Below are 12,175 nucleotides of genomic sequence, written 5' to 3'. Positions count from 1 at the left end.
GTAGCAGTGAAAGCGTCAACTCCTATCCACTGGACCGCCAGGGAATTCCCTACTGCATCTTCTTTATCCACTCATCTGTTGATGGGCACTTAGGTTGCTTCCATGTCTTGGCTATCGTATGTAATGCCGCTATGAACATTGGGGTGCATGTATTTTTTTGAATTAGTGGTTTTCATTTTAGGGGAATAAATACCCAGGAGTGGAATTGCTGGATCATATGATAGTTCTATTTTTAGTGTTTTGAGAAACCTTCAAACTGTTTTCCGTAGTGGCCACACCAATTTACATTTCCACCAACAGTGTACAAGGGTTCCCTTTTCTCCATATCCTCGCCAACAGTTGTTATTTGTGTTCTTTTTGGTGACGGCCATTCTGACAGGTGTTAGGTGATATCTTAACCAATCAGATCTTTAGTAGTGACCCCAATCTCCTGGGCTGCTCATGACATGATCCAACAATAGTTACTCAACCTGGATTTCCCTGAGGGATTTATTTCAGGATTTTACAGACCTAGCTCGTTACATGCGTTTTTTCCCTTAGGACAATATTTTAAAAGGCAGGTAGTATGGTGGTTCAGAGCAGGGGCTTTGAGGTCAGAGGGACCTGGATGGAGTCCCAGCTTTACCACTCGGCAGCTAGGAAATGCAGCCCATTGTCAAGAGCCGAGGAAGAAGGCCTGGGAAGAGAACTGAGTGCTCACGGCTAAGAAAATCTGACTAGCTGTCAAATAGAGATGCGGCAGGGGTCACAGGTAAAGGCACCTCGGCGTGAGTAAATCAAGCTGCCCTGCCTGTGCGCATACCCATCTGCTTGCCATCCACATTTAGTTCACATTCAATCAACAAGTATTCAAGGCTGATGCGGATGGCAGCTACCATTTACTAAGGCTTATGTGTGACCCCATGATTTGGGTACCAAGTCGTTTAATCCTCACAACTACCTGGTGAGATCTTAACCCCATTTTATAACCAAGTAAACAGAGGCACACAGAAGTCGAGACTTGCTCACACAATGAGTAAGCGCACACTTGAGAGTCACACCTCAGCAGCTGGTCTCCAAAGCCTGAACTCAGAATTATTCGCTCTAATGCAAATGGGGCTTTGCTGGGGCAAGGCCCGCGGTGCGCATCAGACACCCTTCACTCCAGGGAATGAAACTCTCAGGTTTGTCTCTGTTCAAGTTAACGACAGAACCTGTCCTCTAGGAACTGGGCATGTACCTGGTACCCCTCTGGATCTTCAGAGGGCATGTGGGGTCACAGAAAAAGCACAAGTGCTAGGATCACAACGACCTCAGTTTGAGTCCTGACCCTACCATGTACCCGCTGTGTGACTTTGAGCAAGTTCCTTAATGTTATTGATACTCAGTTTCCTTACTTGCAAAATAAAGACGACAATAGTACCTGGCTCATTGGGCTGTTGGAAGATGAAAGTACACAGTACATGTAAAACAACTAACACAGTGACAAGTACCGAGGAGGAATTAAACAAACCATGGTTCCTACCCTCCTCTTAGGAACTGTGAACACACAAGGCTCTTAGGACTGCTTGTGTATGGTGATGAGTGACTGGGGGATCCCCTGCTGGCCTCAGTAATGGGAAGTACCTTGAATCACTTATCATGGTGGTCTAACACATAAAAAGTTTTTGAGCCAGCTTCTTTTTTTTTTTTTTTTAGCGGTACGTGGGCCTCTCACTGTTGTGGCCTCTCCTGTTGCGGAGCACAGGCTCCGGACGCACAGGCTCAGCAGCCATGGCTCACGGGCCCAGCCGCTCCGTGGCATGTGGGATCTTCCCGGACCGGGGCACGAACCCGTGTCCCCTGCATCAGCAGGTGGACTCTCAAACACTGCGCCACCAGGGAAGCCCCTGATGGCTTAATTTTGCAACCCATGTTTCTTTACGGTAATGTAAGACTAGATTTAGAGACAGAGGCTTCAGTGACTCCTAAAGCCTGGGGAGGGGACAGTGCACACATTGCTTGGACCCGCTATTACTAGGATAGAGATCATGACCTTTCCTTGTTTTAGTTCTGATTTTGAAGAACAGCTAGAACTGTGGGCCACATCTCTCTTGGTTTCACGCACACTCAGACTCTGCCATGATTACAACAACAGTAATACAGTGGTTGGGGAGGGTCTGGGTTGCCAGGAGAAATGCAACGCCCCTCTTCTCTATGCTCTCTGTGAGGGGCAGGCACTTACAGAAAAGTTAATCTTGATTTTGCCTCTCTTTTTTTTCTTAAACCCCACATTTGTTTATTCATTTATTTTTTTGGCTGTCTTGGGTCTTCGTTTCTGTGAGAGGGCTTCATCTAGTTGCAGCAAGCAGGGGCCACTCTTCATCGCGGTGCGCGGGCCTCTCACTATCGCAGCGTCTCTTGTTGCGGAGCACAGGCTCCAGACGCGCAGGCTCAGTAGTTGTGGCTCACGGGCCTAGCTGCTCCGCGGCATGTGGGATCCTCCCAGACCAGGGCTCGAACCCGTGTCCCCTGCATTAGCAGGCAGACTCCCAACCACTGTGCCACCAGGGAAGCCTTGCCTTTCTTTTTAAACACGTTTAAAAGAAATTCACACCACCTTCTGGATTACCTTAGACATATCCTGGCTGGGGTTGTTTAATCACCGGAGTTGAAAATCACTCCTCTATTCTCATTCATTATTGTAAGAATGTCAAATTTGTGCAGCCTCCCTGGAGAGCGCTTTGGCAAGAAGGATCAACGGTAAATGTTGGAGTTTCCCAGGTGTGGCCCTGGGCTCTCCTTTCTCATTCAATACTTTCTTCCTAGTGATACCATTCACACGTATGGCTTTAATCACCATCCATCCATCCACCCGTCCATCCATCCCATCTGACTAAGCACCCGCTATGTGGCACATGTTCTTCTGGGTTCCGGGGCCACATCACTGATACAGTTGGATATCCAGGGTGACAGCTGCGTCCTTGGCACCTCACTTTGGATGTCTACAGGCACCTCACACTCATCTTCCCTCTCAAACCTGGTCCTCCTGTGGCATTCCTTACTCTGGATTTTAGTGAAGGAACCACATCTGTACTTTTAACACAAGCCAGAAACCTGGAGACCTGTAGCCCCCTTTCTCTCCATCACTTCCCTTCTAGCCATATCTAACTCCATCACTGAGGCCTGTTGATTCATCTCTTAAATGCCCCTGGAATCTTCTCTCTTGCTCCGTCCCCTCCATTGCCACAGTGAGGGCCACCATCGTGTCTTGTGACAGCCTCCTAACTGCTCTCCTGGGGTTCTGTGCTGGCCACCTTCCTGTACATTTTCCACTCGTGGCCAAGATGACTGTCTCCAAATGCAAGCCTGTTCCATCAGTTTCTTCCTTAAAACCTTTCGTGGGCTTCTCTCTGCTCTCAGGTTAAAGCAGAGCTTCTTACCAGGGCTCTGCAAGCCCCCGGCCACAACATGATACAGCCCCTGTGGACCTCCTTCACCAGTCCCTGCCCTCCGCCTCCATTTCTTTAAGCCCCTTGAGTTCTCCATGCTTCCTGCGATCCCACCACGCTGCTCCCTCCACCCAGAATGCCCTCCCCTCCCCTCTTTGGCAAATAACTCCTATGCACCCTGCAGTTGCCCTGCCGTCCCTGACCAGGTCAGAGCCCTGCACTTCTTCAAAGCAACTGTCATGATTAAAGTTTTACATGTGAGAGATTTTTCAGTTAATGCCCCACCCTATTCCTCCCTGAGACCCTAAGATCTACAAGCACAGGGAGAGTGCCTGTTAGTTCCCCAATATTTTATAATGAAAAATTTCAAATGTACAGCGAACAGGGAGGAATTTTACAGCCAACATCCATATACCCCATAACCTGGATTCTACCTGTTTCTGACCCCATTATATTTCCATCCTGCACTGTGCCTGGTATCTAGGAGGCCTGTGATAAATCTTTGTTGAATGAAAGTGGTTCATATCCTTCCACATCTAGGATGATAAAGATAAGATGAACAGGTATGTGTGAATAATATTTATGTCAGCCTCATCTATTAAGTGTGAAAAACTGGAAGCAACTTAAATGCCCATGATAGAGGACTGGCTAAATAAATTACGGTACATCCTTCAGAATGGGGTTCCTTGCCATCAGTGACAGCGATGATGTAGATCTGTGTGTATTGACATTGAAGGATGCTCCAGATGTACTGTTAGGAATGAAACTAAAGGAAATTGGGTATAACATGACATTATTCTTTTGTAAAGTTAAAAAATCAATATACGTGGATAGGTAGTGCCTATTTTATGCCAGGTACTATTCTAAGTACTTTACATATATCAATGCATTTTAATCCTCACAAAAATCCTACGGGGTGAGTATTCCCTATTATCCCCATTTTACAGGTAAAGAAACAGGCACAGAGAGGGGAAGTAACTTGCCTAGAATCACACAGCTCTTTCCATGGGAAAATGCCCTGGAAGTTCCACACAAAATATGATAGTAGTGACGATACCAAACGCTAGTGAGGATGTGAAGCAACAGGAACTCTCATTCATTGTTGGCGGGAACGCAAAACAGCCACTTTGGAAAAGAGTTTTGTGGTTTTCTTAAAAACTAAACGTACTCTACGGACTTCCCTGGTGGCGTAGTGGTTAAGAATCCGCCTGCCAATGCAAGGGACACAGGTTCAAGCCCTGGTCTGGGAAGATCCCGCATGCCGCAGAGCAACTAAGCCTGTGTGCCACAACTACTGAGCCTGTGCTCTAGAGCCTGTGAGCCACAACTACTGAGCCCGCGTGCCACAACTACTGAAGCCTGCGCACCTAGAGACCATGCAACGCAACAAGAGAAGCCACTGCAATGAGAAGCCCGTGCACCACAAGGAAGAGTAGCCCCCGCTTGCGGCAACTAGAGAAAGCCCGTGCGCAGCAATGAAGACCCAACGCAGCCAAAAATAAATAAAATAAAATAAATTAAAATTAAAAAAAACACCTAAATGTACTCTAACCACACGATTCAGCAACCGCGCCCTTGGTATTTACTCAAAGGAGTTGAAAACATGTCCACACAAAACTCTGCACGTGGACGTTTATGGCAGCTTTATTCATAACTGCCAAAACTTGGAAGCCACCAGGATGTCCTTCAGTAGGTGAATGGAAAATGGAATATTATTGGGCACTTAAAAAGAAAAAAAGAGCTATCTAGCCATGCAGAGACTTGGAGGAAACGAAAATGCATATTACTAAATAAAAGAAACTAATCTGAAAAGTTGTATGATTCCAACTACATGATATCCTGGAAAAGGCAAAAACTATGGCGACGGTAAAAAGATCTGTGGTTGCCAGGGGCTGCGCGGGGGCTGGGAGGGAGCACAGAGGATTTTCAGGGCAGTGAAACTATTCTTTTTTTGGGGGGGGGATAGGTTCTTTTATTTGAAATAAAAATGTCCAGTTTTGAAAAGAAAAGAAGGTTTCTAAAAACATAAGTCCTCAAACCACAGGTTTCCACAGGTTGACGAGTTGAATTCCTGAACACTGCAGAGGGATTACTGGAGATGTTGATTACTTAAGGCACTAATAGGAAGGCACTGAAGAACAGCAGGGCCAGGCTTCAATCAGACAAATGTGCGCTGCCCTGGAGGAATTGCATAGGCTGGCTTTGAAGTTGGCTTCTCCTTTGCTTCTTTTTATTTTGTTAAACTTGTAGCTTTACTTTCCTCAATTTCTAGAATATCAGTTTCTAGATATTTGGGTTTATGGGTTATCATCATTTTGCTTTATTACCACGTCCCTGATCTGTAACTTCACCCACCCCACTTCCCCTCTATGGACTCCACAGGTGGCTTTTAATGAATTCTCTGTCCTTTCTGTTACTGTGTAGTTACAGAGTGACCTGAGAAGTGAAACTCATAAATCGAGTTGACCTAATACCAGGGCTTTGTGCACAGAATCCACCAATCTGCTCAGAGATGGCCTGATCTGAACCACATCCCCCACCATGCTCCCTGGCTTCTGCTTAGGGCAGTAGATTTGGGATCAAAGGCACCTTCAGGACTGGACCATCTTCCCGGTGGAGCATCGTGATTTACAGGGCCTCTGGGTCCTCCCCGGGGTGGGCCTCATTATTGGTGGACCTGCTGGTCTCAGGACTTAATGAAGCTCAGGTTGTTGATGTCTTATCGCAGAAAGAATTCAGTGAGAGACAAAGTGATAGGTAAGACGTGGACTTATTTAGAGAGAAACACACTCCACAGACAGAGCGTGGGCCATCTCAGAAGGCGAGAAAGGCCAGGGCAGTGAAACGATTCTGTATGATATTATAATGGTGGATACATGTCATCACACATTTGTCCAAGCCCAAACCCATAGGATGTACAACAGCAAGAGTGACCCCTACACAGCACTGTAAATCAACTACACTCCAATAAAATTAAAATGAAAAAGAGTGAACCCTAATATAAACCATGGACTTTGGGTGATTAGGATGTGTCAATGTAGGTTCATCAGTCCTGACAACTGTACCTCTCTGGTGCTGATGCTGATAAATGGGGGAGGCTGTGTATGAGTGGGGACAGGGGGTACCTGGGAAATCTCTGTATCATCCTCTCAATTTCGCCATGAACATAAAACTGCTCTGAAAAACGTCTCTGCTCTCTCTATGTATATATAGGGTTACTTCTGAGAGAGAAGATTGAGCATAATTGCGATTTTTCCTGTTGACTCTGTCACGTCTCCTTTTTCTCCAGTAATCACGTCGCACTTGTGTACTTTTTTCCAGGAACACTGCTTCTCAAGTGGTGAAGCAAAGTGAAGTCTGGAGAAGGGAACACTTGGCCACATACCTAAGAAGCCTCCCTCAACAGATGTCCCATCGTGATCAGATTCAACGCAATAGTTCAGTCATGTAACTATGTGAGAAAAGAGTTTCAATCACCTTTGTTGGAGCTGGAGAACTGGATCCCCACCTCGTGGAGGAGATGCTCCGTTTCCTCCAGCCAGGACAGTGACAGGCGCAAGATGTCCAGCGCCACCTTCTGGAGCCCTGAGACAGGTGGGCTGACCTGCAGGTGCTGCAGGAGGTCGACCTCCTTCTTCAGGTCATTGCTACAGCAAGACATTGTCATGCATGCCTGGAAAGAGATGAGGTCGTGAGGAGCCCGGGCACCATCGCCAGAAATACCACCTGATGGCTGTGACCCGCACAGAGCAGTGTTCTTGACGGGCCCGTGAAGCAGGCAGGGCCGTATGTTGGCCGCCCTGTGACGGCCCAGTTCTACTTCCCTTTTTTGGGGGGCGGAAGGAAGGAGGCAGCTTTTATTTCACGTGCACTCTAATTGGGACTCTGGATGGTCAAAGAGACCCTTTGTTTAGGTATAGGCAATTCCAAAGCCAAATTGCCAAGGACGATTTGGCTGAAAGGGGAAGCAAATTTGGTTACAGAATTCCTGCTGAGATCAACACACAAGCTGGTCATAAAGTGCGGTTTCCTGATTTGAAAGAGTGCTGACAAGCCAACATTTGCCCAGACTCCCCAGATAGCAGCTGCATATTTCCAGAGAAAGCAGAAGCAGCTGCCTGATGTGATAAGCTGGATCCCTGCATGGGAGCCATGAAGTGGGGGCTCTGCCAGACCCTCTGGTCCAATAAGGGTAAGAGCAGCCTTCCACTGCTGGGACAGAAAAGAAAACTGCAAATAAAGAGCAGAATGTTTCTTTGGTTTCTCTGGAAATAACACGGGGCTGTTTTTTTTTCCCCCGGGGTCTGGGGCCTCCCAAAGGCAGTACTTGGAGTGTGTCGGGCAGCTTCTCCTTGGCCACACCAAGTTCACCTGGGAGGCATTTCTGGAGGTCCTTTGTTTTCTGATCTCAAACAGATTTCTCCAACAAGAGAAAAGGTGGACTAAAAGCAGAGCTGGACAATTTCCTGAACAAGGAGCACAAAAATGAGACACAGGGGACATTTGAGGAATGGAGAAGGGGGCACCTGGCAACGGTCTAAGGATGTCTTCAGCTTCTTGATGTTCTGGGTGATTTCCTCCTCTTTGCAGCTGCTGAGCTGGGTCTCCTTCTGCAGGGTCTGCTTTTTCTGCCAAACGTTGATATTGTCCTCTGTGACCCTGCTGCTCTTCTCTAGTAACTGGTGAGAAAAAGAAAAAAAAAAAGATTTAAAATGCAGGGTGGGGCTTCCCTGGTGGCGCGGTGGTTGGGAGTCTGCCTGCCGATGCAGGGGATGCGGGTTCAAGCCCTGGTCGGGGAAGATCCCACATGCCGCGGAGCAACTGGGCCTGTGAGCCACAACTACTGAGCCTGCGCGTCTGGAGCCTGTGCTCCGCAACAAGAGAGGCCGCGATAGTGAGGCCCGCGCACCGCGATGAAGGGTGGCCCCTGCTCGCCGCAACTGGAGAAAGCCCTCGCACAGAAACGAAGACCCAACCCAGCAAAAATAAATAAATTAATTAATTAAAATGCAGGGTGGCTCTGGGGGGAGGGGACCTGGAGGGCTTCAGCTTAAGCTCAGAGGAGGGAGGTCCTGGCGTGTTTTGGGGATGGCTCTGGAGGGTGGATATTGGCTCTGTCACCGGGGCATGTTTCCCAGGATCAGAGATGGTTTTTTAAGAGCCAAAGGCCTGTCATGTGGCCACAAGTGTGTTCTAGATTCTTCTGCATTCTGGGAGGGATTCATCACGCTGAGCCTGATGCTGTGGGCTCCTAAAAAGGAGGTCGTCCGAGAGAAGCCCGTGGTGTGATCTTGTGACCTGCGCGCTGACACCCAGGATTGGAGAGGATAAACGGAAGGATAATAAGGCATCGTTACAGCCAGAGGCCCACCCTCACTGCCATCTGCCACTTCAGGAGGAACGAGCGAGCGAGGACGCACCGTCCATGCTGAGGCCGCCCCTTTCCTCGCGGGGCTAACGGAGGTTCACCGTGCGGGTCTGCCGACCAGACACAGTCCTGGGTGGTTTAATTTGATTTTCACAGAAACACTGCAAGGGAGTTTAACTGGCTTTTACTTTAAAAGCCAGGAAATCCCAGAAAATCAAAACAAATTTCATGGTGTAGCAACAGTGTGAAAAATATGTGCCACCAACAAAAAACAGGAACATATGCTCCCAGTGTCTGGAGCCCCGGGTCCCTGAAGGAGAAAGTGGGGAAGAGAGACGAGCCGTCTGATTGGAGACAGGTTTGTCCTGGAATGGTTTCACGCGTCCGCAAGTGGCCTTGAGGACCTGACCTCTGAAAAGCTCCAGCTGCAGCACAAAGAAAGGGAAGGGGATGAGGTGAGTGGCGCAGCTGCAGCTGCAAGGCTAGGGGAGGCACCTCCATCGCTGGGTCTGGGAGAAATCGGTGAGAAGGCTCTGCACGCCTTTAGTGGTCATTATGGGTAATTAACACCTTCACCTCTCACCGGAAGGGGCAGTGCCCACACAAGAGAGGGGGACAGCAGGTTTTAATGACTTTTCAGGTGTGCCCGCTTAACCTAGCCGACGCACACGGTCAGCACACACACGTCTCGGGCTCTCGGAAGAGCCACTTGCTGCCAATTATCCAGTGGGAAGTCCAGGGCCAGGAGTGCTCTTCCGTAATTGCTACGTTGGCACCAGGCTGTGAGATAAACATTGAGGCTGCCAGCCCGGGTAACTCGTGTCATCAGCAAGGGCTCCTGGGGAGAGAAGGTGGAGCTGCCTGCTGCCGTTTTGTGCCTTAGACCTTGTGTCCTGAAGACGACGTCTCCTGTATTCCTCTCCAGGTCCCCGGAGCCTGGTGCAGTGCCTGGCACACAGCAGGCACTCAATAAACGTTCATCGAATGCTTAGAACAGAAACACCTGTCAAGTCAGATGTTCAAAGTCCTCTCCTTCAGTTCAGCCAGTTTTTACTGAGTGCCTCCCTGATGCTGGTGTCTTCATATTATGGATGATGAAACAATGCAGTTAAATTAAATCAGGGCTTCTAGAATGACGAGTTCAAGATGCCCCAGGCTCATGAGACTTGAACGGCAAAGAAGCCCATGATTCTCTGGAAATTTCCCAACGTGATGGCCCTTGGCCTGGGTTTTTGGCTCACTGGCAAAATGTGGTCATGAAAGGCTCTAAAACAGAGCCCTGAAGGACCACAAGGGCCACGGAATCAATGAGAACGTCAACAGGTCCTAAGACACAGGAGTCTGCTGCACACCAGGGAGCTCTGGGAAGCCAAGTAGAGGAATTGTGACTCTCCTAAGGACACCTCTGCAGTCATCCTGCCAGAAGCCAGCCGGGTGATTGGAGGGACTCTGGGTCGTCTGCTGGTTTCATGGCCAAGGGAGGGTCCTAGCTCGCCTGAGGAAGAGGTTATGTAGAGAGGGCCCTGTGGGCAATGGCCCGCGTTATCACCAGAGGCGCCCTACAGGACTGCTTGGTGGGGGGTGGGGGTGGGGAGGGACAGGTCCTGCTGGACGATGGGCTGAGTCCTGTGGTCACTGGCCTGGGGAAGGGCAGGACTTTAGGTCGGGAGTGGGCTGTGGAGACAAGGGGGTGAAGCAGGAAGGCCCAGGCAGCGCAGAGAAGCCTCGTTCGTCCTTTCTCTCTCGAGTCTAGACCTGGAGGAATCTCAGTGTCTTTGAGGGTCTTCCTGGATGACCCCTGACCAGAGCCATGACCAGGCGCTCGGCAAGTGGCGCAGATCATGCCCTCAAGGCGGGTGTGCGCCGTGAGTGCAGAGTGCCAGCAAGGTGAGGGGTAGCCCAGGTGCACGGAGGGAAGCCCAGGCTGGCGGGCTCTCTGCCTTGCTAAGGGGTCGGCACCCTGCAGGAGAAAGGACACCGGGGGTGATGGTGTGGAAGTTGGTTGAAGAGGCTTTAAAACCTACCTGAGGGTCAGCATCGTCCTTTAACTTGTGGGTGCCTCTGAAGTTTAGCGCGTGGGACAAATTCCGGTCACACTGATGGTTCAGGCTTGGATGCTACCAAACGCAAGGGCTTTGGGAACTGGGCTGGGTGGGACGGAGGGCTCCTTTGAGGATTGTGGTTCTTAACCTTTTTTGGTGGTTTACAGATCCTTCTGAGCACCCAATGAGTGACGAGGTGGACTCACTCTCCCAGAAAAAGAAAAGCACAAACACATACATGCAAAACGTTCTTGGTCCCCCTGGAGCCGTGGCTGCCAGGAGAGGATGCCTCGTGGAGGGGGTCCAAGATGGGCTGCCCTCGGTGGGCTGTGTTCTGGAGGGCCAGTGCCCCATCTTGGGTTCTCCTTTGCTCTCCCTTAGCCTTTGGTGAAGGCTCGTTTGCATGTTCTGGCCCTCATGTCTGTGCCACGTGTCAGAGGAAGGGCCACTGGGCCATCGTGGGTCAGAGCCCTGGGAAATGGCCCTCTCCCCACCCTGCCCACCTCCACCTGGCATAAGCTGTGGTATTCTGGGTTTTACTTTATTAAGAAAAGTGGCAGGACTTCCCTGGCGCTCCAGTGGTTAAGATTCCACGCAGCCACTGCAGGGGGCACGGGTTCCATCCCTGGTTGGGGAACTAAAATCCTGCAGGCCACGCGGTTCAGCCAAACAAAACAAACAAACAAACAAACCAACAAACAGAAATGTGGCATTTCCCTGGGGACACTGACTGTAGCATCTGTTTGGGGTCCCAGAGGAAGAAAGATCGCTGTAAATGTCAGGACAAAAAATGTGAAGGAGAAAGTGCTAGAAACACCACCGGGGTCAAGAGCTCAAACCCTTCCCAAGAGGGAACCGCACAGCTGGTTCCCTGGGGTGGGCCTTGAGCTGGGACTGGCTGCTTGGTCAGGGTCTCAGGCAGCAGCAAACACTGGAGTGGGCAGCTTCCCAGAAGGAAAAGCCTCTTTAGTGAAATCCACGGGGACGCCGAAGCCGCACAAAGCCCTGCCCCTGAGATAAGCGGGTGAACTAAGCCAGGCCGTCTTCCTCCTCATTCATCCCTGCCGGCCGCTTGGGTGCGGGATTCCGTGGAGAGCACGGGCCCGTGAAGGGGCTCTGCAGCACGCCTACCTGACCTACTGCCCTTTCCAAATTGGCTTTAATGAGGTTTTCTCTGTTCCTCATTTCTTGCAGCTGAAGCAATTTCCTTCTGGAATCCTGCCGAAGCTTCTCTTCCACCTGAAAGGATGATGAAAGCGTGGGCTTGCTGCTAATGTGATCATCATGCCCTCTGGGGAAACTCTTCTGGGGGGGCTGCTAATGGCAGTGGGGGAGTCCCTGAGGGGTAGGGACAG

General features: G+C 49.9%; 1 protein-coding gene across 1 annotated transcript in view; it reads right to left on the bottom strand.

Annotated features, from left to right (window-relative positions):
* The window catches only part of LOC308609763 (forkhead-associated domain-containing protein 1-like), a 200,206-nt gene that overhangs the window by 115,604 nt on the left and 72,427 nt on the right, over positions 1-12,175 (bottom strand). Inside the window, exons 10-13 of the mRNA XM_081259060.1 lie at positions 11,952-12,059; positions 9,120-9,203; positions 7,937-8,089; positions 6,888-7,083 (exon numbers count right to left, since the gene is read on the bottom strand). Coding sequence (XP_081115186.1) covers positions 6,888-7,083; positions 7,937-8,089; positions 9,120-9,203; positions 11,952-12,059 — 541 coding nt within the window. The remainder of the gene's footprint in view (positions 1-6,887; positions 7,084-7,936; positions 8,090-9,119; positions 9,204-11,951; positions 12,060-12,175) is intronic.

Source organism: Mesoplodon bidens, assembly GCF_964165515.1.
Source record: "Mesoplodon bidens genome assembly, contig: HAP1_SCAFFOLD_146, whole genome shotgun sequence".
NCBI classification, from domain to species: Eukaryota; Metazoa; Chordata; class Mammalia; order Artiodactyla; family Ziphiidae; genus Mesoplodon; species Mesoplodon bidens.
This window is presented reverse-complemented; position numbering and strand designations above follow the sequence as displayed.